Source organism: Ictidomys tridecemlineatus, chromosome 5 (assembly GCF_052094955.1).
Source record: "Ictidomys tridecemlineatus isolate mIctTri1 chromosome 5, mIctTri1.hap1, whole genome shotgun sequence".
Classification (NCBI taxonomy): Eukaryota; Metazoa; Chordata; class Mammalia; order Rodentia; family Sciuridae; genus Ictidomys; species Ictidomys tridecemlineatus.
This window is the reverse complement of record NC_135481.1, coordinates 22,786,672-22,814,250: the sequence shown is the minus strand read 5'-3', so window position 1 is coordinate 22,814,250 and position 27,579 is coordinate 22,786,672. Positions and strand designations below refer to the sequence as shown.

Sequence of the window (27,579 nt, the reverse complement as noted above, 5' to 3'; positions counted from 1 at the left end):
TGCTTTATTAAGCTCTTCCTCTGATACACATATGTAGGTTATTTTCATGTTTTGCTGTTGCTATAAAAGGCTACCATTTTTGCGTAGCTGTGGCAGTGAAAAGTCCCAGGAATAAGTAGGAGAAACCAAAAAGGAAGAGGGGGTATTGATGGGGAGTAGGCAAGTGCTTGTAAATTTCCATATTGGGGTTCTCCAGAGGAACAAAACCAACAGAGTGTATATACAATTAAAAGAAGCAATTTATTAAATGGGCTGATGCCATCAGACTCCACACTGATCATTAGAACCTACCGTTTAGATAAGCACAGATGGGTTAGCATTCCAGAGTGAGCACACTGCTCGCTCACACTGAAACTGCAAACCAAGACATCATGTAGCACTATTCATGGAAATCTTATCTGAGGAGACTTAATGAGCAGAAGCCTCCTGCTATTGTCAGAGAAGTTTGGTTTCCTAGAAATTAGGGTTCACACATTATTCTTTCAGGAATCAGTGCAATCAACAGTTTTAGGAGTTTACTCCACATTGATATTTGATTTACAAAGGGCTTATGTACTTTGTGTGTGTGTGTGTGTTCCATAAAGGTTTGTCAAGGCCAGAGATCACTATAAAGGCAAATATGGAAACACTCTGGTATACACTACACAAAGATGCCCTTCCAGTCAATAGAGGGCTAAGGGCTGGCGGTGGGGGATGGAATTCTGCCTCCCAGAGTTCAAGTCTAAATGGCTCAGCTGCTTCCTCCAAACTATTGTCTGACAGGGTCCTCAGATTCCCAGGAGACAGGATGGCCAGATCTGTGAAGCCTAATAATCCATTTTATGGCCTGCCAAAAGCTCTGTGTTGAGTATGGTAAAGATTTCAAACTGTGCCTCCCTAAAGGAAAGTCAAAGTCTGAAGATGCCACAACCCCATCTATCACATGTACTTAAGAAGAGGTCACAGATTACTCCTTCCTGGAAATCTAGGGACCCTGTTTAGCCCAGAGGAGTAGGAGCAACAGATATCTCATCTGACCAAAAGTATGAAATTAAAATTCATGTTAAAGCCAGGCATGGTGGTGTGTACCTGTGATCCGTGTCACTCAGGAGGCTGAAGGAGGAGGATCGTTGAGTTCAAGGCCAGCCTCAGCAACTTAGTGAGACCTTGTCTCAAAAAAAAAAAAAAGGGGGGGGGGAAGGGCGGGATTGAGGATGTGGCTCAGCGGTTAAGCACTCCTGGGTTCAATGCCCAGAGCTAAAAAAAAAGTCTGTGACAACTAAGAAAATTCTCCAAAGGGGAAGTTGTGCCATACCTGTGCCTGAAGAGGTAAGGGAGGGGAACAGAACACATTCAGTAGAGGGGAAATAAGACAGAAGATAATTCAAGCCACAAGGAACAAAGATTGGAAGATAAGTGGGACAAGCAAAGGTGGGGTTAATATTTACCAGGTTTCTAGTTTTTCTGGGGAATTCTGAGTGCTATGTTGTCTTGCCATGAGGCTACGAAACCTAGAGTTGGTAGGGCAGGCAGAGCCTGCAACAGATGAACAATTTTGCTAACCACGTCTTTCTGGTACTTTCAGCAATTAATCCCATTAGATGGACTTCAAGACAGACTGGCTTTATAATAAATTCCACAGCACTCTAGGTGTTGGTACATTCTTCATCCAGGACTGGGAAGAGAAGACAGTTTCTGGTTCCTGAAGTCTCACAAGGATTTATATATCAGGAACATTTCCAGGGTGAATACCCTGATTACGTGGTTGCCAACAGATTGCAATGAAGTGAAGAAGCCAAAGAATTAAGAGATGTCAGAACCAGATATGAAACTGTAACTAACAAATCATTAACCTTTGCTCACTGCTACCTTCTTAAGGGCAAAGGTCCACCCAAACCTGGGCATAGGTGTCCAGATGTGTCTCTGAATTTTAAAGAGCTAATCATTCTATAAATACCTTGAAAAAATTGGTGATTTGGGTCTCTAGTCTCCAGATTGAACACTTTCAGGAAAAATACTGGCCTAACTTCAGTAAGGACAAATGCTCAGCAACCCGTACCCTTAAGCTTAAGCTTACCTACCTTAAGCTTACCCTTATCAGCAACAGCTTTAGCATCTCTGCTTTCCTAGGTAGCTGCTTCCAGGAAAAGATGAGGAATGTGAGCAGTTGATCATCTACTTGTAATTTGTTGGGGGGAGGGCAGGAGTAAGAGCATATGAATTGACCTGAATTGGTACAATGGGGACAGGAAAAACCTCTTCCCTCTCTTTCTATTTTTGCCCCAGCCTATCCATCAGGAGCTGCAAAGGCCACTGATGACAAGGTGTGAACAGTGTGGACAGCTCTGTGTGCGAGGCTCATTGCAGAAGCCTTCTCTAGTAGTGTACCAGCCATGTGGACAAAGCCACTAAAGCCATCCCTTCCCTCCCCCAGAGAGAGGGAGGGTAAGAGAACCAGGACTTCTTTCTTTTCCTAAGTACTATGCCTCATGGTACTAGTTTCCCCTCCAAGGTGTCACAGAAAGCAGAGCAGGTTTGATCACAATGACTCCCAAGTGGTCTTCACAGTTAAGGCAGGCATATGTTTCAAAAGGAGGCCTCTAGTCCCATCCGTTTCACTGCACACACACACACACACACACACACACACACACACACACGCACACTTTGGTGCCATGGGAACACTGTCCATCCACTGGGTGTGGCTGGCTTGTGTCAAGTATGACACCACGAGGACCATGACCCCCAGGTGAGCAGCATCCCATGCATCATGAAGTACTTGTCTTGGAAAGCCTTCTTCTCAAGGAGCTGTGGGGTCACTGTGTAGATAAGCCCCGCATGTTGGCGATGTCAAGGATTTCTATGAGTCCTTCAAGGTCAGTTTTTGGTCCTTGGTCCCTCTAGAATCCTGTGCCCACCTCCAATGAAGTCATCCATGCTGGGGTGAACGTGTGGAGGGAGGAGTTAAACTGCAGGGATCTGTCCATTGGTATGGTGGTGTCAGAGTCATTAGTTGTAAAGGTGTGTTCGAGATAGACTCCTCTGTCTTTTCTGCTGCTCCCTAGCATAGTGCCCATGTTGGAAGTTTCTGAGAGCATTCTGCAGGTGATGGACATTATACTTTAACTGGTTGACTTGATGTTTGGCATTCTGTCTTTTGTTAGGGAGTTTCTTGCTGGAAAAAAACTCCAGCTATTCTAAATGGCTGCATGTCTGATCTACGCTTGCTTGGATTTTGTTTTTTATGTTTGTTGGTAGGGCGACTCCATGTCACACTGGCCCTGCTGGCCTGGGCTCCAGCTTCACAAAAGACTTACATTCTTGAGCAGCTACACAATTATATATACACAAGTATACACACACACAAACATATACACACATACATATATACATTAGATATTGTATAGTACTACTATATATGTAAATGTGTACATGTGATTCATATATGTGTAATTTACATGTTGCATAGAAAATATATATCCTGTAACTATACAGTATAGAATATATTTATAGAAGTTTTACAAACTTCTCTTTTCTCTGTTCACATTTTAACAGGGCAATGTTATAGTTTAGAACTGGAATGTTCCCTAAAGGTCCATTTTTTGGCCAAGGCTTGGTCCTAAGCTTGGTGCTTTTGGGAGGTGGTTAAACTTTAAGAGGTGGGGCCTTGTGGGAGGTTTTAGGCCTTGTGGGTGTGATCTCAAAGGGGATTGTGGACACCTGTCTGTCTTTCTCTCTTTCACATCTGGCATTGATGTGAACCGGCCTCCCCTGCCACATCTGTCATGATGTGCTGCCACAGGCTCAAAGCAATGACTGAAACCTCCAAAATTGTGAGCCAAAACAAACCTTTCCTTTTTAAAAGTTGCTTATCTCAGGCATTTTTAAAAAGTACTGGTACCTTGACTAACAAATAGTATGTACATTTTAAATTAAAAGTGCAATAACATTAATAATAAAATGGTCTTTTTAAACCCCTTCTCCAAAACTCACCCAGGGAAAAATATAGTGAATAAAGATACTGGGTTAAAATTGTAATCACATTCTTGAGGCTAAAAATTTTCACTCTGTATTTGCAAGAGCTAGGACATTATCTTATTTGAACTGTGCTCTTTTTTGAAAGCATGAAACAAAATAAAAAACTAAGCTCCTGTTGTCTATACCATGAAGGGGATGTATGAGACAACTGGGAGACTGATTCTCTTCCTCCTTTGGGATTTATGATATGTTATCTCTGAGAACTAGTATTTTCCCTTGAGAAATATTAATGTGCATATGTGTGTGTGTGTGTGTGTGTCTGTGTGTATGCTGGTTCAACTATTTGGTGTCGGACCATTAAGATCAGAGTATCTGAAAATCCTAGCTGTGGAGTCCACAGTGAAGGACTGGGGATAGTGATGGGTATCACTCAAAGTCCTGCTCAGCCATGCCTCCTGCATTCTCCTCCTCACACACACTGAGTTGGGGGTTCCAGATTCTGATCCCGGAAAATCAGCAAGCAGAGGGTGCAGCAGTCTGGCTGGGCACAATTCAGGAGCCACCTGTCAAAAGAAATGAACTTTATTTTTAGAACCACACAGGCTAAACAAAACAGCTCCTTAGGAAAACCTTCAGAGCCCAACTGCCACCACCGGCTTCCCACAAGCCTCTCTACCTCCCCCACTCCTCCTGCTCTTGAGGCTGATTGGCTGGGTCATGTGGGCGGAGCCAAAAAGTCCCCCAATGAGCAGCTTCGTGGTCTGAAAGGGCACGGACAGCCCAATGAACATCACCTCAGGAGCCAATCAGCTAGAAGTTGCTGGGGCGCTGTGAGCCAATCATCAGCTGGCAGTCTGAAAGTTTGCTGGGGCCCCTTGGGCTGTGGCTCTCAACCAGAGGGCAAGACATACTGAGGCCAGATCAGTCCCTATGGGTAGGGGCCTGGGTATTTTGGAGACAGGGCAGAGGGAATATAAGGTGGGTGGGAGAATCAGGCAAGTTATCAGGGGGCATTTGTGAGGGGCTGAATTTCTTCACACAGTCTTAGTTCTATCCTCTCTATATTAAATTCCCTTGGGATTCCCCTAACCCCTTCAATAAAGTCTGACACATGTAGACAATGTTATGGGGTACTTTCTTAGAGGACAAGAAGATCAACCTTCCCCCTAACACCCAGGAGAGTAAGTGCCAACTTCTCACAGGAAGCCGAGTGGTAGGCAATGGCGAATGCAGAAGGAGGGATGCCAGCAGCAGAGCTGGGAGTGTTACTACTTGACTCTAGGGGTCTGAAAAACGATAACTGGTTATTGGGTCAGCAGGCTTCCCTTCCCCCACCTCTTTCAAAGAGCTGTGGGCGGGGAATTTCCACCTGATTGAGACCCGAATGGCCAATCAGAAGCTGACATGACAAAGGATCCCAACCACCACGGGGTCCTGCCAGCTGAAGTCATTGGCCTGTCAACTCACATCAGCCCTGACCAACCTGTGACCGACCCACAGAATACCCCTAAATTCAGCTCAGCCAACCTGCTGTCGGTAGCTGCAATTTAGATGGCCTGGGCCCTCCTACCTCCAGCTTCCTTCATTAGTATTGTTCTCGCCTTTTCTGCCCCTTACTTCCCGGCCCTCACGCTTTCACCGACACGGGTGAACCTCACCCAGGAGGCCCCCAATTAACCACCTTTTGGTGCCTCATTCTTGTTCCATGGCTCCTGATCTTGTGCACCCTTCTGGCTTTATACTGGTCTAAACAGAAAAGTTAATGATGAAAAGTAGAAAAGGAAACTAACCAATATGGCTATATTGGGAAGGCAAAGTGAGATCCAGCATCTCAGCCCTGTCTTAGGATGCTAACAGGAGTTTTAGTTTTAAATACAGGGGGAATTGGGGTGGAGGGGCCAAGAGCTATACAGAATTAAGCAGCCTTGGTCAAACTGTGGTCTGGCAGACCATTCTCTCGGTTCTGTTTCTGAGAGGTGGCTTAGGAGAAGTTCTTATTGCTTGAGGGAGGGGCAATTTCTTTTTGCTATTCAGACCTGTGATCCTGGAAAGGGAAAATTCCTGCTTAGGGAACAGTCTCATCATAGGTTGATTTCCTAGAAGGCGTAAGACAAAGAAGATTTTTAGTTGCTAGTCTGAGCTCTGAAAGAAGTCAGGAATGTTGTAAAAACTGACAATTGAAAGTCTCTGAAAATATCTGTCTTAAAGGGGGATAAAATAAGTTAGGTCAATTTAGGGCTGGTAAGTCTTGTATTACTAGTTTTTAGATGAACTTTCATTAAATGATTGCTCTTAAGGTAATAAAGGAGACAGATACAAAATGAAAGCAGAGATGCCAGGCTTTATCCTGCTTTCAGTTATCCACTGGGCCTCTGCAGGCCGACTTGTTTTAACTACTTTTAGCAAAGATAGTCTCTTTAGGTTTCTTTTACAAGAGAGAGCTGAGGAAACACAAGTAAGCTGCTCCTGAATGATACAAGAAGGATGTTGATTTTCTCATATTTACAGTAAAGAAGAGAACCTAGTCTGAAGGACATCAGTAATGCTCTTTTTTAAAAAAATTTATTTTTTAGCTGTAGTTGGAACAATACCTTTATTTTATTTATATGTGGTGTTGAGGATCGAAACCAGGGCTTCGCATGCGCTAGGCAAGCGCTCTACCACTGAGCCACAACCCCAGCTCCAGTAATGCTGTTATGTGAGAAATGCCACATAAGCCACATGAGCTGTTCTGAGTGAAAGGAAGGAACAATTGGCTATTACTCTGCACAATTATGAGATGACAAAAACTAGTTCTGTGTGCACCAGGCTTTGCATGAGGAGAAAAAGACCCTGGATTTAGGATGTTATAGTATTCTAAAATGATAAGAATTGTATCACAGAAAAAATGGCATGGCAGGACTGGATAGTTGGGCAACCACCATAGATCAGTTTCTTACCATATCAAAATTATAGCACTTATTTTATTCATCATTATGATCTAAGTTATTTTCTAAAATTCAGTCAGCAAAGAATTTTCTTCATGGCATTTAAGGTGAGGCAAATGACATTGTCATATAGTCAGGAAGAGAAAGGTGAATGCTGTAATTCTAAATTGGTAATCTTCAGAAGAACTCTTTGAAAAAAAAAACAATCAACATGAATTTGAAAGATTCCAGGGCTAACCAAACAATTAAGGATCGATCATTAAGCCAAATCATTGAAGATCTATTATGCTCAAAAGAGTTTGTATTGCTTCTTCTACTTGCTGTCCATGGAAAGAAACACAGAGGTTAAAATCAAAGCAGAACTGAATTTCATTTGGGAATCACATTGCAATTGGAACACAGAACATGATGATAAGAATGCACATGCTATGTAAACCGTAGGTGTAGTAGTAAAAGAGATTAAGGCAAAGGGAAATTTTTAAAGGCAAAAATGAGAGACATTGTACAAGATATCTTGAAACAACAATCTTTGGTTATAAAGATTAATAGTAAGGGTGATGGCAGTCTTAGGTTGTCATCCTCCTAGAAGCACTTTTGGACAAGGTTGCAGTGACCTTTGTGCAAGGTTGTGGTTCCAACTTTTGAAACAGTTACTACCAGGCAATCATGCATTAAGAACTCTTCTTTCATCATCTCTTGACGTTGTTTTATTAGAAGTGACATAGGCAATTCCATTTTGATTCTGACATCTTTCGCACTACTCACTACTCTTAAGGACTCTAACAACTATGCAAATTTAGAAGGTCTGGTTTCTTCCTCCCTGGTAGCAGCTCCAACATCTCCTTATATTTCTATGGTTCCTAGACAAGCATAAGTGTGAGTAGCAAGAAAACAACAAAGAATTATCTTTATTAATTTGGGATCTTTGTGGAAAAGCAATAGAATATACATCATACTTTTCTAGTGCTAATCATCAGCATCAAGGGCAGAAGCATGTGACCTTTTTTGTATGTCCTGAAGTTGCCAATAACTGGTTGTGGTACTGAACTGGGAAACTGTTCAACATTTCAGGTAAAAAGAAACTCTTAGCATAAGATTTTATTCTGACAATGTGAACAGGTTTTAATTATTTATTTGTCCCAAATGAATTAAATACAGACTAAATGCAAAAGGCTGGTCCAGGTCCTGAAGGAGGACTTGAAGTAGTTGGAGGTCAACTGTCCTTTCAAACCAGATATATCAGCCATTACACCTTTAAGAATCACAAATGGGGGCTGGGGATGTGGCTCAGCGGTAGCGCGCTCACCTGGCATGCGTGCGGCCCGGGTTCAATCCTCAGCACCATATACCAACAAAGATGTTGTGTCCGCCAAGAACTAAAAAAATAAAAATTAAAAAAATCTCTCTCTCTCTCTCTCTCTCTCTCTCTCTCTCTCCTCTCTCACTCTCTCTTTTAAAAAAAAAAGAATCACAAATGATGGTTCTAAGATGCACATCTATCCAGTTTGAGGCCTCTTAGCACCGATGGCATCTGGTGATCCCCATAGTCCTTGCTGCTGTCCTGATGCAGCCATTACTGCTTATCTATACTGTGACCATGGACAACATCACTGTTCAGATTATCCCATCAACTGAGTCACATGCATTTTAGGGATCAGACCTATACAGTTGAATAAATTTACCATTTTAACCATTTTAAGTGTATAGTTCAGTACAAACATTTAAATACATTTGCACTGTTAGGTGACTGTCACCTCTATCCATCTCCACACTTTGCCATTCTCTCAAACTAGATCTCTATGTCTTTAAACAGTAACTAACCCCTGTTCTTTCTTCCCTCTCATCCTGGTAGCCACCATTCCACTTTCTCTATGAACTTCACTATTTAGATTTCCAGAGTGGAATCACACAATATTTGTCCTTTATCACTGATTAATTTCATCTAATATAATCCCTCACGACCCATGTGTGTTGCAGCATGTTTCAGAATTTCCTTCCTTTTTAAGGCTGAATTCTGTCCCATTGTATACCACTTTTTCTTTCTCCAGTTCTGTTAATGACTCATAATTCTTTTTTTAAAAATATCTTTAATGAAGTATAATTGTTATTTAGTAAACTGCACATATTTAAAGTATGATACATATGTATGTGTGTGTCTATTAAGAAAAATTACCTAAAAGAAATAATAAAAACAGTGGGCAGCATGTGTAGTACCATAAGAGGACATTCTTTAACAGCCACTTAAGGGTCACTCAACTGTTTAGGGCCGACAGAGCTTCTCAACCTCCTTACTGGTGACAGTTGGGCCAGATAATTCTTTGTCATGGGACTGTCCTGGGTATCACAAGATGTTTAACAGCACTCAGGGCCTACATCCCCTATGTGCCAGTAGATGCCCCTCCAATCTCATTTTGTGACCTAACATATGTCCATACAATACCAGAGTACTTCAGAGAGGCCAAATCACCCCTGGCTGAGAAACACCACTCTAGAAGTGTGTACCTGTTGGACTTCCCTGTTGGCTCTTTAATAATAAAGAGCTCATATGCAATCAAGTTGCTTGTTAACTTGCAGATCTCATTTGGTAGAGATGCAAATAATTTCTGTCCAGTAGAAGAGAGATCCACAAACCTTATGGTTTTGTATCACCCCAAAGGGCATTAAACAGTTTTGTACCTGACCCAGGAACTTTATTCTAACATTCCTTTATAAATATCTATAATTATTTAGTTTCTCAGCATGGTCTTTGAACCGGCCTTACCATCTTACTGCCTCTCTCATTAATTAGTGAGTTGAGTAAATTTTTGACATGGTATTTGCGGAGTCATGTTTCTAATTTTGGGGAAAGTTACAGTTTAGCTCCAGTGACTTTTCCTTTCTAGTCTGATATGACTGAAGGGTCACCAATGTGAACTCTGGGAGAGAAGCCTTTTAGCTTTCACATTTGGCTTCCAAGTCTTCCTAGATCTCTCTCTGTGCTGTTTTTACATCTTTCTCATCTCTCACAGCTCTTCCTCTTCTTATCCCCAGCATCATTGATTTATTTGGCTCCAGCATCTCCACATGGACCAGGGCAGTGTCTTGCAGCTGCTTCCTTGCTGCCAGTCTTTGGCTTCTTCCTTCCATCCCTGGTGAACTCTGCTGCCAAATAAGTAAGGACTCTTGATCTATGGTTCTAACATGTTGATTCTGGACCAAGAGGCAGGTACAGGACCATCGAACATCTAAACTGACACTTCTGGTCTTTTAGATTCAGAATTAAGGTTGCGGTTGCTACACACTGAGGAAACTGAGAACCAGAAAAGCCAGGTGCAGTGGTGCATGCCTGTATTCCAGCAGCTTGGGAAGCTGAGGTGGGAGGATTGCAAATGTGAGGCCAGTCTCAGCAATTTAGGTGAGGCTCTAAGCAACTTAATGAGACCCTGTCTCAAAAAATAAAAAAGGAAAAATAAATAAATAAGAAAATCCAAGTAGCTTATTTAAATCACATAGTGAGGGATGGGAATAGTTTCAGAGAGGTTCATAATCAGACTGAATGTGCCTTAGATAGGCCCCTGGAAAGTGACTTTGGGCACAAATCCCAGCTATTATTCGGTTCCCTGTTCATTTTCATTGCAAAGTACAGGCCAGAAAATATAAATTAGTTATTCTCATTTGCAGGAAATAATAGGTGTGGAAACTGGGGCACCAACAAATTCAGGCTTTCCTGGCTTCAATCCACACCCTCCAGAGCAATCCTGCTTGCTATGACCCCAGAAAGGTCTGACTTCCTTGTTCTGCCACTCATTTGATCCTATAGTCGGTTTTTCCTGATACTCCCATAACTAATTCTGTTTGCTTTTCACTGTGTGCTTCTGTTTCTTTCAGGGTTCCAGTCTCCCAGTTGTGTTTCCGCCTTTCTTGGCGAACACTATCTTCTAACTTCTTTTTTGTTGTTGCTGTTGCTTGTTTTCCCACAGAAAACCAACAAGTGAGTTAGGTCCAAAATTAAAAAGTTCACCCCACTTGAATAGTTAGATCAGCTTGGTGTGATGCCATTTATTTTTGTCTGATTGCACAGACAACAATAAGTATTGTATTGGCTTGTTCGTGAGCAGGAACTTGATTAGAATCCACAAAAGTATCTTATTTAAATAGCACATAAAGTCCTATTCAAATGTGGCCAAAGTTAGATGCTTCCTAAGAGTGGTAATAAAGTCCTATTTGTTTAGCCAATTAAGATTGATGTATTTGCTTTCTTTTTTATGAATTGGATTATTATTTTCTTTCACAAAATCACTGACAGCATGTAGTTTTCAAAAGCATGAGTATTGTTTACCTACCCCCAAATTAAATACATTTTGGAACTTAGTAAGACCTTAAGGCAGCTCTACTTCCTTGGGCTTCCAACCTCCTCTCCCCATACCCTGGTATTAACATTTTTCAGAATTGCAAAGGTCAGAAGCTTTATTCCAGCATGTAATTGTCTGATCTTAGCATAATCATTGCCTTTCCTACTTCATTTCATATTTCAGAATATATTCCAGATGATCTAAAATTTCAGTGTCAAAATACCATAGAAATTGTTAGAAGAAAATGAGTTTTTGAATGACTGGAGTAGAAATGGGCTTTCAAATCATCAAATGAACCTCAAAAGCCAAAAGAAAAGTACCTAAAATAAATGGAAACTTCTATATATCAAGTGTTATACTGAAGAAAGAATCCAATAACACAAATAAATGAATAAAATAAAGGTCCTTCAAAACTAAAAAAATATTAAAGAAAACCACAAAGTGTCTCATTCGCTTAACCATTTACACATTCAACACACACTCAAGCACCTGAAGCAATGAGTGGGGCTAGTTAAATTGACTTGGAAGGTGGATTGTGGGTTCAGGGTCTGGGTCAGGTATAGAGAGCTTGCCTAGCATGCGTGAGGTCCTGGGTTCCATCCCCAGCACTGGGTGATCAGGGTGAGTGTTTGCCTGAGGTGAACCCATCACATGGAGTTTTGTTATCTTGGGCAAGTTATTTTCTTTCCTTACTTAACCCATTCTGTCTCCCTTTGTGGGTAGAGAACTGGAGGCCCAGGGAAGAGAAGGCCTGGGGGTTTCTAGAGAGTAGCACAGCTTCATCTAGAAAACATACTAGAAGTGACTGGCCCAACCAGGAGGAATACTAGTTATATGGGCAGCTAGAACAGCAGGGTGTAGATGAGGTGGTAGGCCTAGGACCAGACTGCCAGGGTGCAAATTCTGGCCCTGCTACCTACCAGTTGTCATTCAATGTCACTGTGCCTTATAGGACTCGTGAGGATTAAAGCAAAGTGCTTAGACCAGTGCCTGGCACACAATAAGCCTTGGTATGATTTAGTTATGCTCATTCCCAGGCACTGGGATGCAAAAGTAGACAAGAACACACAGTCTTGGTCCTAGAGTTGTCTTTGTTCACAACATAGTGCAGAATAGAGTGTGGAAAAGACTAAAGAGGAAACATCAAGGACATTATGGGAGGAAGGAAGGGAGCCTCTAACCCAGGACAGGGGCAGGGGAGGCTGCCTAGAGGAAGCCACAGCCTTGCTGAGACCTAGAGGAATCAGGAGTGGGCCTTCCCTCTGGATAAAGGGAACAGCTGAAGTCCAAGTGAAGAGATGAGAAAGACTAGTCATTTCCAGGAAATAATCAGAGAAAGGCAGTAGGGATGCCCAAGCACGTCCTGGGGTAAGGACAGGTGTCAGGGTCTTGAGGATGAGGCTGGTGCTGGGCCCCCAGGCTGGCAGCTCCTTCTTTCCCTACCAATTGCCTGGCTGATCAGGCATTACCTAAATGCCACTTCCTGCAGGATGTTGCCCATCAGGTAATTCTTCAATGCTGCTTCCTCCAGGATGTCTTTGAGGATCCCACCTGTCCCAGCATGTTAGGCCTACTTGCCGCAGGAGCCATTAGTGTCTTGGCAATATCTCATTATTATTTGTTTGTGGCTCTTCCTCCTTGACACTGAACTGCTGCAGTCATAGCTGCATGACAGTTTAACAACATACATCAATTAGTATGTCCCACTTATAGGTAAGACAACAGAGGCAGGGAGAGGATCCTGGAGATTCCCGAGGGCACAGGGAGCCAGGCTTTCCCACAATCATTCCAATACAGGCTTTACTTCCCAGAAACCTACATGACAGCTGCAATTCTGGACCAGACAGAGCTCATCTCCCATGAGCTGTGGCTGCAGCTGTCATGGGCTGGAAGGCAATGAGCACCAAGATCTGTCTGTTGCACCTCCACCTGTGCAGGCCTCCACCTGCACCTCCCTGACCCATGGATGTGTGTGGCAGAGGAGTCAGAGGCTCACTCCTGGCTCCTACAGGTCTGCACTCACCTCATTACCTCGCCTTCTGTTCCTCACCCAGGAATGCACAGACTCCTAGGGATTTGAGTATACAGCTGACGGCACCTTACAGGCTAGGATGCGTAGAGAAGGTGCTAGAAATACTTTCCTCATTTGCTACCAAAAAGGATGGCATGGACAGCCAGCATGCTTTTTATTGTTTGTGTTTTTGTTTTTTTGGTTTGGTATTTTAAAGTCAAGAAAATAGAACTAAAGTATATTGTGTATAGAGTTTCATTGAATGCATTTTTATCTTTCCATATAACAGATGGCATGGTGGTCATTTTCCTTTAAAAAATATTATATTCTTTTAAAGAGGCAATATACGTAAGTGAAGTGGCAGTTTCTTCATGTTAAATGATGCAAATGTTTGGAATATGAAACTTAAGTTTTTATCACTTCAAAAACATTCAATAGTACATGCTTAAAAAGGCGTATTTCTACTAGTATCTGGTTACACCTAAATGTACACACGTACACACATTCTTTCCTCCTCCCCATAAAACAAAGACTAGGTCTGTTCACACAGGCCTGCAAAGAGGCAAAATAAGGAAAAAAAAAACAAAACCATTGACTTCTGCAGTCAAAAGAGAACTATTTTGGCCACTGCTCTGTCTCCTAATGCGGTTGCCTCCAACTAGGGACACTGGCCAGGGCCTGGAAGTTCATTATCAAGGTGCCTGAGGTTTGGGTTACACCTAAGGTCTTCCTGCTGGGTATGCTGGTGGCCACCATCTTGCTGCAGAGGTGGGAGAGAGCTGGGCTCTCCCTAGCTCTGTAAGTCCTGAAGCATGTGGGGATGGATGGGGCTGTTTACAGCGGGTTAGAAGGTTGGAGGAGGGTGTGAGGGCATCTTGCTCTCAGTTAACCCAGTCACCTAGTCTGGTACTCACTGGGTTCCTAGGGCTCACTCAGGCTGGGACTTGCTGGGTCCTGGTACCAGCCGGGTCTCTGACTCAGTCTGGCATCCACCTTTCCCCAGGTTCGGCATCAGTATGGCACCCAACAGGGTCCTCTGGCTCTCTAATCCCCAGTCTCCCAACCCCTCCCTAGACACCAACCTGGCCCAGCGTTCACAGCTATGTGGCCTGATCCTCCCAATACAGAACAGTCTCCATGACAGGTGCAAAGGTCCCAGCGCTCGGCCTTTAGGACCATCTGGGAGAGTAGTGCCTGATGTCTTAATAGGAGTTACTAGGTTAAGGCTGTATATTGTTTGTATTTGGTGCTGATAATATTGATCTCCCCAGGGCTGGGATGGTGGCTCAGTGGAAGAAGCACCTGCCTAGCATGTGTGAGGCACTGGGTTTGCTTCTCAGTACCACATTATAAATAAATAAGATAAAGGTGCATTGACAACTAAAAAACAATATCGATTTTCCCCCTTAAATGTCAGGTATAGGAAACCTTCAGACATTGTATATCTATAGGGTAGAAACTGTACTGCCTCAGATCCACACTGCTAGATGGCAGGACACATGAACAACATGAAAAAACAAGAGAACAAAGCCCCCTAAACCAATCAAGATGCTCCAGTAATAGAATCCATTGACAACACAGTAGAAGAAGTGTCAGGGAAGGAGTTCAGGATGACTGATCCACAACATAAAGGACTACATAAAAAGTGAAATCAGATATATTTCAGTAGGTGAAAGATCACTTCAATAAAGAGATAGAGATTATGAAATCAAGCAGAAATCTTCAAAATGAAGAAATAATAAACCAAATTAAAAATCAACGGAAAGCATCACCAACAGATTAGACCACTTGGAAAACAGAACCTTACGCAATAAAGACAAAATACATAATCTTAAAAATAAAGTTGACCACACAGAGAAGATGGTAAGAAACCATGAACAGAACTTCCATGAATTATTGGATAACATGAAAAGACCAAATTTAAGATTTGCTGGGATAGAAAATGGCACAGAGATACAAAGAAATGCACAATCTTTCCAATGAAATAATATCATAAGATTCCCCAAACCTGAAGAATGTAATGGAAAATCAAATACAAGAGGCTTATAGAACCCCAAATGTACAAAATTAGAACAGACCCGCACCAAGGCACATCATTATGAAAATGCCCAACATACAGAATAAGGACAGAATTTTGAAGACTGCAAGAGAAAAGTATTGTATTACATATTGGGGGAAATAATTTGGATTTCAGCTGATTTCTCAACTAAGACCTTCAACACCAGGAGGTCCTGAAAAACACATACCAATCTCTGAAAAAAAATGATGCCAACCAAGAATTTTATATTCAGCAAAATTAATCTTCAGATTCGAAGATAAAATAAAAACTCTCCATGATAAATAAAAGTTAAAAAAAATCTCAACTAGAAAGCCTGTACTATAGAACATTCTTAGCAAAATATTCCATGAAGAAATGAAAAAAAAAGTGAAAAACAGCAAAGGAAGGAACTAAACCAAAGGAAAAGACAATCAAAGGAGAAACTAACTTAAATTACAATCCAGAAATAAATTAAAATGAATGGGGATATAAATCATATCTCAATAATATCCCTGAATGTTGATAGCCTAAATGAATCAATCAAAAGACACAGATTGGCATTTTGGATTAAAGAACAAAACCCAACAACAATATGCTGTCTCTAAGAGACTCAAGTAATAGGCAAGGACATCCACAGACTGAAGATGAAAGGGTGGGAAAAAAAACATATCACTCACATGGACTGTATAAACAAACAGGGGTTTCCATCCTCATATCAGATAAGTGGACTTTAAGCCCAAGTCAGTTAGAAGGGACAATGAAGAACATTACACACTGCTTAAGGGAATTATACAATAACAATCATAAATATTTATGCCCCAAATGATGGAGCATCTATGTACATCAAACATACCCTTCTCAATTTCAAGAATCAAATAGACCACAACACAATAATATTAGGTGACTTTAACTCATGTTTCTTACTATTGGATAGATCTTACAAACAAAAACTAAACAAACCATAGAACTAAATAATACAATCAATAATTTGGACTTAATGGACATACATAGAATATTTCATCCACAATGAGTGAATACGCTTTCTTCTCAGCAACACATGAGATCCTTCTCTAAAATAGATGGCATCTTATACCACAAAGCAACTCTTAGCAAATACAAAATAATAGAGAAACTACCCTGCATTCTATCAGATCATAATGGAATAAAATTCCATTAATAAAATCAATAATAAAATAAAAATAGAAGCTACTCCAACAACTGGAGAGTAAATAATATGCTATTGAATGAAGAATGGATAACAAAAGAAATGAGAGATGAAATAAAAAATACTTAGAGGTAAATGAGAACACTGATACAACATATCAAAATCTCTGGGATACCATGAAGGCAGTGCATCAACCAAGATATTCTCCGCCAAGTTCTTCAAGACCTTCAAAGAAGAACTATCATCAATATTCCTCAAATTATTCCATGAACTAGAAAAGAAGAGAAAGATTCCAAATTCATTCTATGAGACTAGTATCACCCTGATTTTAAAACCAGACAAAAATACATCAAGGAAAGAAAACTTCAGACCATTATCCCTGATGAACATAGATGCAAAAATTCTCAATAAAATCCTGGTATTGTGATGCCTCCTGCTTAATTTTCTTGCTAAGGATTGCTTTGTTTATTCTGTTTCTTATTTTCCCAAATGAATTTCATGATTGATTTTTCTATTTCTATGTAGGAATAGAAAATTGGTATTTTAATAGGAATTGCATTAAATCTATATAACACTTTTGATAGTATGGCCATTTTGACAATATTAATTCTACCCATCCAAAGGCATGGGAGATCCTTTCATCTTCTAAGGTCTTCTTTAATTTCTTTCTAAAATCACTACTCTGCGATTTCATCTCACTTGAATCAGAATGGCAATTATCAAGAATACTACAATAATAAATGTTGACAAGGATGTGAGAGAAAAGGGAAAAGTCCCATACATGTGTGGGACTGCAAATTGATGCAACCACTCTGGAAAGCAGTATGGAGATTCCTCAGAAAACTTGGAATAGAACCACCATTTGATTCAGCTATCCCACTCCTCAGTTTATATCCAAAGGATTCAAAATCAGCATACTATGGGACACAACCACATCAATGTTTACAGCAGCTCAATTAACAACAGCTAAACTATGGAACCAACCTGGATGCCCTTCAACAGATGAATGGCTTAAAAAATTTGGTATATATACACAAAGGAATGAAATTATGGCATTTGCAGGTAAACGGATGGAACTAGAGAATATCATGCTAAGTGAAAAAAGTCAATCCCAGAAAATTAAAGGCCAGATGTTTTTGATATGCAGTTGCTAATTCACAATAAGGCGGGAAACTAGGGAAAATCAGAGGTACTTTGAATTAGGCAGAGGGGACTGAAGGTAGGGGAGGAGGTAGGGAGGTAAGTAGGATAGTAAAATGAATCAGACATTATTACTCCATATACATATATGATTACACAACTGGTGTGATTCTACATCACGTACCCAAAGAATAAGAGGTTATACTTCTCTTCTGTATGATGTGTCAAAATGTATTCTACCTTCATGTATAACTAATTAGAACGAATAAAAAGAACTGTTTTGTCCCTTTTGATTTTAAGTGAACTTTTAGAAAATAATGTGCATTGTAGATACGTTAAAAACTGATGAAACAAAAAGAGGAAACTGGAAGCTAGCAGTAACCACTCGACCCAGAGGATGGTGATTAATGATTTGACATGTTTCTTTGAACACTCTTCCCTGAAATGTGTTTGTAGAGAAGAAAAGATGATGGTTGTGGCATAGAGAGAATGGGAATTAATGCCTCTGTATGGTGTTCTGCAGGCTTCACACTAGTTTCTTTACTCCTCTGAAAGATATACTTTTTTCATATCTATTGTTCTAAATTTCCCTGCATTAGGAAATAACTTCCATATGAGTTAGGACTATTGCTCATGTCAGATATCTGAAAAAGTAATGATACAAATGATTTTTCTCTATATAAATGAAGTCTAGAATTAGGCAGTCCTGTATTTGTGAAGTGGCTCCATGGTATCACTATCTTTTAGCTCATGGCTTCCATTCATAATGTTACCTCATGGGTCCTATGTAGCTCCTGGAGCTCCAGGCCATTTCATCTGCAGTCATGACAAAGAAGCAAGGAAATGGCTTAGCCTCTCTCTTTTAAGGACCCTTCCCAGAAGTCCCATTTACACTTTTAGTTATATTTTTGCTTTATAGTTTTTAACTAGTCAAACCTCTTTTTGTTTATTACTTTCTGATCTAGGTACGATATTAAATAAATCTTACCAACTAGGTATTATAAAAATATTTTCATATATCTTCTGGAAAATTTAGAATTATCTTTTCTTACTCATGCCTATAGCATGAGGGAGGAGTCTAAACTTGTTTTTCCAAGTGACTGCCCTAGGGGAATGTTTTTAACCTCTTACAGCCACTAGCTGGGACTCTTCCCTAGAAAACACAGAGAAGGGTCCAAAGAGTTCCCAGAGGAGAAGGAAAACTCAACTCAAGACAAGCAAGGTCCCTGGCATTTGTGACAGAAAAGAATTTTAGCACAAACCAGACAAAGGCATAGACGGAGGTGTATTTAGGAAGGTAGATATACCTTTAGGGTAGAATGTGGGCTGTCTTGAGTGGTAGAAGCAGTCCTGACTTGGGCTGAGGGTCCAGTATTTATTGAAGGGCTGTATCAGGGGCCAGACTGGAGGTGGATCCAGGGTGGAGCTGCAGTATGAGCCAGTTTTCCCTGCACTTGTGTATTTACCTCATTTTACAAGGGTATGGGCCAAGGTTTACAGCTGTGTTCTCTGCATCTCAATGGCTTGAGGGTGTTTCCCTTAAGATTGTGCATTTCTCTCTCCTTATCCTAAATCCACATCTCACCTTGAGATTGGGGGCTGCCTATCAACTTTGTATCTCTAGCACAGTTTTGCAGCTTCCTCCATAGCCCTTGGATGAAGAAGTGAATAAAGCCTAGCCCCCTGTTATTCCTTCCATGTAGGTCCTCTCACCCTCATACTGGGATTGAATACAGGGTTGCTCTACCACTGAACTACATCCACAGCCCTTTTTATTTTGGGACAGAGTCTTGATAAATTGCTTAGGGTCTCACTAGTTTGCCCAGGCTGGCCTTGAATTTGCTGTTCTCCTACCATAGCCTCCCAAGTCACTGGGATTATGGGCATGCACCATCATGCCTGGCTATTCCTTCCATTTAGAAGTTTCCTTCCCAGTAATACAATAGGATGCACTTTAATCTTATCATTACCTCCAAATTCCATCTCAGGCTACTTCCTAGAATGTTTGTTAAGCAAAATTAATCCTTTTAATGCTATTTGGATTTTAATTAGCTTCAGCTCTGTGGATCACATTTTTTTTGTGTGTAGTTTACTTCAGAAAGCCTCTTTCTATGACTAACTACAAACCATATTTCCAAGACTCCAGTGCTTAGAGGACCCTCACAGGGCCACTGAGGTGGCTGCTCATTCAGGAACTGTTCATGGTGGATCTGCCACCTGCATTTTCTTTTGCTTGATCACTGGATAAGGCAAAGGCAGGCCAGACACAGATCCCACCCTCAGGGAGCCCATGGCACCACCATAAGGAGGAGTCTATTTTGATGAGTGTGGGGGTAGGAAGATGGAAATGGCATGACCTGGCTGCCTGCTTGATTGTGGCACCCAGGAGCAGCAGGGGAAGCTGAGACTCTGGCAGCCAGCCTTGGCAGAAAGTGGAGCACCATCCATGATGGTGCGGAGTGAGAGGAATAAGGCTCCCTTTACGAGTCGGCAAATGACTGATCTTGCTTGGGAAGGTGAGCAGAGAGAGTAAGTTGGATTGTGTTATTAGAGATCATCTTCTTTCTTATCTTCACAAGTTTCCTCAGCACTCGTGAATAAGAATCTATTGAGTGCTGAGCATGATGGTTCACGCCTATTATCCTCATCACTTGGGAGGCTGAGGTAGGAGGATCAAAAGTTCAAAGGCAGCCTCAGTAATTTAGTGAGGCTGTAAGCAACCTGGTAAGACCTTGCCTCAAAATAAAAAATGAAAAGGGATGGGGCTATGGCTGTGGTTAAGCATCCTTGGGTTCAATCCCTGGTTTCCTGGTACCAAGCAACAATAACAACAGAAACTATTGAGTTCTGTAGAATTTTTTCTTTTCTTTTTTCCTTTCTGGTAGAGTGTGTCCAGGATGGGATGAGGGGAGCTTTGGATGCATAGAAGCAGGTAGAACTCTAAGGAAGAACTACGGAGGACCCCTGTTTTTTAGTAAATAGGAATAGACCATACTCTTCATTTTATAACCAAGCTTAGGAACGAAGTTGATCATCTTGGGTCTGTTAATCACTGTGTCCAAAGTTAACAGTTCCATCTTTGCCAAGAGCCCTATTTTAGAAAATTAAGTAAGGGCAAAGTTCAAAATACCTCCTCCCTCATCTCCCTTAGTACCTTCAGTCTCTCCCAAGCTCAGTTCCGGCTTAACCAGCAATACATTAACTTGGTTTTCCTGCTTATTTATTCTCACTTACTGCCTCTGAGTCATGGTCTCTTCTCTAATGGTTACTGCCTTTGTTACGCATGACCCTTGATAACCATGACCTGACCCACAAGCAGTTCTTTTTTGTTCCAGTTCCTTTATCCCTGCTGAGGACCAAAGGCAGAGCTAGATGAATCTGGAGGCAAACTTCCCCAAGAGTTCAGGAACTACATGAAGATATTTAAATGCCCAAGCACTGAAAAGATGACAGCATTCGCCTCCCTCAATTGTCCAAAGTAAAGGCAACATGAAACCAGACAGGGAGTGTAAGGAAGCGAGTCTTCTCACAATGTCTTCTACTATGATGCTGGTTTGGCAATAGCAAATTCTTCCTGCCCAGACTTCTAAGTCCTTGTCTACTGGTCCTGGGTTCTGCCTATCTGTTGGGCAGATAACTTTAAATTATATATCTGTGTACATCTGAGGGCAGGTCTACGAGTTTCAATTGTAAGGAAAAGAGAAACCAAGCCGGGGTCATCAGGATGAATCCAAGGGAAGCCAGCATGAAGCTGGTGTCAACCTTAAGAGATTCAGAGGACCCAATAGTCCCAAAAGGGTCAGAGGAGGAGCCAGGCAGCAAAGATCTAATCATTTTAAGCTGAATTTACTAAATGTACCTTTTTACTTATTTTGTTATATAGTCTTTAACTTTGTGAGGTCAGCTTCCAGGTCGTGTTCTTTATCCTTGTTCCCTCTCAGCACATACAGTCATAGGCACTAGAATTCTAGTCTTCCCAGAACATCTGCCAAGTCCCTCCTATGTATTATCTTCTTTACTCTTCATAACAATACTCCAGAATAGGTATTAGTTTAGCTCCTAATTATTAGCTCGTGATTTAGTCACAGATTGACCTAAGAATATGCTCAAGATCACACATTTAGGAAAAACAAAAAAACACAGAGCCAGGATTCAGATCCACCTTTATTCTGCCAAACCCACACTTATCTCTACTAACATGCACCTGGTGTTACTAACATTTGGTTTTAGTTTAGTTTTAAAAAATATTCCCACAAATTGTTAGTTATACTACCATGTATTTTACAAATAAGAGTGAATTCCTATTTTGGTTATCTTAAAAATAAAATAATCAAAGAGCATTCTCTTTTTATTGAAGGACTCTGTGGTGCAGTTTTTATAGGAAAGAAGGTGGAATTAGAGGGGACCATCAAAGAAAAGTCAGATCCAAAGATACTGGAGGGATCTTCCTAGACCTGAATTCTGGAGACGGTTCTTACCTTTAATCAAGCTTGCCCAGGGATTTTGTGGTTCAGTCATGGAGAGTGACGGAGGATCTGAATATTGGCTGCTGGCTGGAGCCAATGAAGAATAGAGGCGTCCATGACCCTACATGACTCCCTTGTCCTCGCCGTGGTTCATCTACAATTAGGAACGGGCAAAGGACACAAAACAAAACAGACCAACGGAGGTTCCTACTTGGAGAGTTCCAGGGGTGGTGTGAACAAGTCACTTAGGAAGAAGGAATTCTCACCTCCATTACTGCAGTCTTGTCTTCAGACGAAGCGCTGAAGCGTGTCTCTCTGGGTTCTATTTCCAGGAGAACCTGAAAACTTTGCCAATGGCGCCTTAACAAGTCAGTCTACAGGGGGCGCTGCGAGGGAGACTGCCAGGCTGGAGGAGGGACTTCCGGCCCCAGCTACTTCCGGTGTCTCTGAGCAGCCTTGTCAACGGTGCTCTTGTTTAGTTTGTATCTGCTCCAAAGTCGGTTTATAGTAACGACACCAGCGACCTCCCAGAGGCCTGGATCTCAGTTCAGGGGCCCTCAGCACTAGTTGAGCAGAGTATTTTCCTCAGATGTCTGAGTTTCTGCTTTTGGGGACCCTCCTCAAATTTTAAATTTGGTAATTTCCAACTTGTCCCTAATTCCAATCTGAGTGGTAGCTGCTTCCAACAGTTGCTATTGCCCAAATAATTGAATGTTGTCACCTCTTCCTACTTTTGCAGTTATCTACTTTATACCTGGTCAGGTTCTTTAACTTCTTCAATTCAAATATCTTGGCCAAGGATGCAGCTTTTGTGGAGTGGTAGTTGGGGGAAATGGGGCAGGTGGTGGTGGGGGAACAATATCAACAGCTTTGAAGAAAGTATTTTCCACATCTGTTGCCAAAACTGCCCCATAGGGTTCTCACTGAATCCAGCAACCCATAGTGTAATCCATTCTTTAAATGGCCAAGAACCTCAGGCCCCCAGACCTCAGAAATTAGTGAGGGAGAAGCACATTCTGGACTCTGTAGGTATGTCTACAACATGCAGATTATTAATAGTCATCTTAGGTAAATGGGATTTTTTTCTTAATGAAGCAATTTTGAAGGACTCTGGTTTTCATTGATTTTTAAAAAAATTTTTAGTAAAATAACAATAGAAAAAAGTCCTTGAAGGTTTTTTTTTTTTTTTTTAGTGTCTCAATCATGCACTCCTAACATGAGGAGTGACACTCCCTAACAAAAGAAGGCTGGGGCACACCTGTGTGTTTCTATGGTTCCTTGTTGGGTGAGGAGGGAAATGCTTTTAAGTTCTTGTATGAGCAGTGATAGGTTCTTTGGAATAGTTTCATGACAGGAGAGCACAGGTAAAAACTGGGTTGTTCTGATCAAACATCTGCTTTCTCAGATATTACTAACATATTTTTCCTGCCTTACTCACATGCCTAGATGACTCCTGATTGAGAATTTGCTCTTGACTGATTTATGTAAGCTTCTTTCCTTATCTGAGAGTAGGAAGCCAAAAGGTGAGTGATAGAGTCACCTGCTGCTCTACTTTGCAGAGATCCTAGAAGAATTTGCATCAGTCTTGGACATCTTGTGAATATCAGAAAACATATTTTGGAGGTTAGAAAAAGACCAGGGAATATGGTGTCTACATTTGCTTCCATGGAATCCAACCTGTCTTCACTTGAAAACAGGATCACATCCTTCCTTAAGCAGGAAAGAAGCTATTAAAGGTGAGCTTTTCTTTTAATTTTTCCTTTCTTTAGCTTCCCATAAAAGTTACTTCTAAACAGGGTAAAATCTTGTGCTTAGAGATGCAACAAAGAAAAAAGATTGCATTACATTTTGTTTCTGTCCTTTTAGAGATTTTCCCCCTGCAATATCTGGTTTTCTTTAGTGGTACTCAGTGCCCTATATTATATTAAAAAGGTAGCTGTGATTTGGTTGAGAAAATATTAGACTTGCAGCAAAAAATACTAAGGAAGTCCCATATTTGCTTCTTATAGCATGTATGCTATTTATTTTCTGTTTTTCCATTTAAAAAGAGGCCTATTAATATTACATTTTCAGGTTAGTTGTGAAGATTAAATAGGACAATGTAAAGAGATTTCTGGTTCATTGAGGACATTCATTAAATATTGTATATACACAGCTGTTTGTCCCTGTGTATAGATATATTTTAAATTTGATGGATTACCTGAAAGATTACATACCATTTTTGGGATAATATCAAATTGTATTACTTTAAGCACATTTTTAAAAAGGTTGCCTAGGTTCAATATGTGGCCAATGAAGTACATATGGTGAAAAGTATCTTAATATACAAATTGCCAAATAGAAACAAGAAATGTAGTTTTTACTTTTAAGAGGACTTTTAGATATCTAGAACTGGGGCAGGCTATGAGTCTGAATTTCATGGATTTTTGTCTCCAGACTTACTGGAAATTCTAGACCTCAGATAAGAGGTACATTCTAGGGTAGTCAGGGGTGGGAGGAAGAATAAGGAATGAAAGATGGGACTTCCTCCTACTAATTATACCTTTATGTCATAGAATGCTTAGTTCTCTTTCCTTTTCTCTCTCCTGAAGTGGAGGTGGAGCTGGATCCTGATCCTGGTGTGGTCAGCTAGTTGTGGGATCAGGATATAGGTCTCCACAAGAAGCCAGCTGTAAGAGGCTCCTAGGCATGTGTGTAATGAGGATATTTGACCAGAGAAGAAATATATTTTTGCCATCAGTTTGGAGTTGCACTTGACATTGCTGGGAACATGTTCATGATTCATTTATAATTGGAGACATTTTGTTTTGTCCAAGGAGTCCTCTCTCCTCCACCTCCTCCTCCATTGTACACAAACTCTGTCTCTCATCCTGTGAAAATGATTTCATGGAGGAAACTCTTCCGGCATTATCACTTATGGGCCCTTGGTGGTTATATGCTGCTGGCCGTTGTTGCTCTGAGACTTTCTTTCAGATTGAAGTGTGATCTGGACTCCAAAGAATTTCAAAGCCAATACTGTAGGGATAAGTTGTACAAGTCCCTAAAGCTCCCAGCAAGGAGGTCCATCAACTGTTCTGGGATCACCCGAGGGGACCGGGAAGCAGTGATCCAGGCCATTCTGAATAATCTGGAGATCAAGAAGAAACGGGAGCCTTTCAATGATATTGACTACCTTCGCCTGACCAGAGACTGTGAGCACTTTAAGGCTACAAGGAAGTTCATACAGTTCCCACTGAGCAAAGAAGAGTTAGATTTCCCTATTGCATACTCTATGGTAGTTCATGAGAAGATTGAAAACTTTGAAAGGCTGCTGCGGGCTGTGTATGCCCCTCAGAATATATACTGTGTCCATGTGGATCAGAAGTCCCCAGAAACGTTCAAAGAGGCAATCCATGCGATTACTTCATGCTTCCCAAATGTCTTTGTAGCCAGTAAGCTGGTTCGGGTGGTTTATGCCTCATGGTCCAGGGTTCAGGCTGACCTGAACTGTATGGAAGATTTGCTCCAGAGCCCAGTGCCATGGAAATACTTCCTAAATACATGTGGGACAGACTTTCCTATAAAGACCAATGCTGAGATGGTCCAGGCCCTCAAGATGTTGAATGGGAAGAACAGTATGGAGTCAGAGATACCTACTGAGTTTAAAAAAAGACGCTGGAAATATCACTATGTGGTGAAAGACATATTGTATATAACTAATGAGAAAAAGGATCCTCCCCCTAATAATTTAACCATGTTCACTGGGAATGCTTATATTGTGGCTTCTAGAGACTTCATTCAGCATGTCTTAACGAACCCTAAATCCCAACAACTGATCGAATGGGTAAAAGACACCTATAGCCCTGATGAACACCTCTGGGCTACCCTTCAGCGGGCCTCATGGATGCCTGGCTCTGTTCCCTTAAACCACAAGTATGACATTTCTGACATGATTTCCATTGCCAGGCTAATCAAGTGGCAGGCACATGAGGGAGATATCAATAAGGGGGCATCTTATGAACCTTGCTCTGGAATCCACCAGCGGACTATCTGTATTTATGGTGCTGGGGATCTGCATTGGATGCTTCAAAACCATCACCTGTTGGCCAACAAGTTTGACCCAAAGGTAGACGATAATGCTCTTCAGTGTTTAGAAGAATATCTACGTTTTAAGGCCATTTATGGGACGGAACTGTAAGATACACTGTTGTGCTACCTGTGAGGCTGGAACATGTGCAAACATGCTATAATTGCTGGGACAATGAAGGGTGGGAGTCCAGGGCTTGGGAATCTATGGCATCCCTTAGGATAAGGGGACTACTGTTAGAGTGTGGGTATGTAGACCTGTTCCCTTGCAAATTGCTGCCTTAGGCGAAAGCTGACTCTTCTCCAACAGTTCCTATACTGATTCTAACACAGGGAGGATAAGAACCAGTGTTATTTGGAGATAAAGGAGGAGTGTGTCAGGGGACTGTGGATTTCAGCTGAATACCTGGTGTCAGGTTTTGAACTTTAAGGAAAGGCTGTTCCTAATAAGTCTAGGCTTGGGGGGTGTTAATGGAAAGATAACTTTCCCTTTAGTACTGTTAATTTAAAAATGAATAGCTCCTGATTCAGAGAATTTCCTCTATTTTTTGTCTAAGAAGCCAGAAGTAATGTAAATAGATAAAATGTGTAAGAATTTTCTCATAACTGTTGGTGTCATTTAAAATTTGTAGTGGCTGGCAAGAGAGCCTCCATTAATTATCCCAAAACGGTCTTGGCAACAAGCTGTTTGAATAGCATATTCAAAATAATGTGGAGAAAGAAAAAAAATAGAGGAACAGAGCTATTCTTTCATTATTGAGACCACTTGTTTTGTTTACATTACCAAATTCATAACTTCTCTACCAGGGAAAAGGTGGGGCAATTTTTAAATGGTTTGACCACTCATGTCCTTATGAGAAAATCATGGCACTAATTTTGCCAGCTTCACAGTCAAAGAATGTTTCATAACAGGTAATAGTCATTTAGATAAAGTTGCATATAATATATTGTTACACATTTTTAGTAGGGAGGGCACTGTGCTGTTAATTATAATGGGAAGCAAAAATAAATAAGGACAATCAAGCTAAACAAGGATATCTGACTATTCCACGTGTAAGCCTCTTCAGTCAAAACTCCCTTTTTTTAACTATGTGAATGGAAGTGTTCTTTTTGTGATATTGCAGAGTGTGTATATATATATTTTATTGTGGGGAGATAACAATGATGTGTGAAAATGTTACTTAGGGAAACAGTTTCCTTTCTGAAACTCTGGAGATAATTGCTGGCTATGTGTCATTGTAATGGGCAAGGGGTACTACAAAAATATAGTGATACTATAAAAAAGACAGTGGCCTTTGAAGATAGCACAGCTGATCTGCATATAGTATGTTCCAAAAAGGCTTTTTATATTCAAGTTAATTTGTGTAATTTGAATACTCCCATTAATATGTCATAACGTCATCAATGTGTTTCTACACTTCTGATTGTGATTTAAATAAGGTTTCTCTTAATCAGCAGTCAGCTTCGTCTGTAGCCCAT

General features: G+C 41.0%; 1 protein-coding gene and 1 long non-coding RNA gene across 5 annotated transcripts in view; one reads left to right on the top strand and one right to left on the bottom strand.

Moving 5' to 3' along the window:
• LOC110598251 (uncharacterized) overlaps positions 1–24,122 on the bottom strand; it is a 54,893-nt gene extending 30,771 nt beyond the window's left edge. For 3 of the 4 annotated variants that reach the window (XR_013438760.1, XR_013438761.1, XR_013438762.1), the window contains exons 1-2: positions 22,048–24,122; positions 1,428–8,260 (exon numbers count right to left, since the gene is read on the bottom strand). This is a non-coding gene — a long non-coding RNA (uncharacterized LOC110598251). The remainder of the gene's footprint in view (positions 1–1,427; positions 8,261–22,047) is intronic. The other variant, XR_013438759.1, reaches the window with a different exon arrangement.
• A 791-nt stretch (positions 24,123–24,913) lies between these two features.
• Gcnt3 (glucosaminyl (N-acetyl) transferase 3, mucin type) lies at positions 24,914–27,455 on the top strand. Its single transcript, XM_021727058.3, has one exon. It carries the CDS (start codon positions 24,914–24,916, stop codon positions 26,210–26,212), a length of 1,299 nt encoding a protein of 432 aa, XP_021582733.1. The 3' UTR covers positions 26,213–27,455.
• Positions 27,456–27,579: the final 124 nt, after the last annotated feature.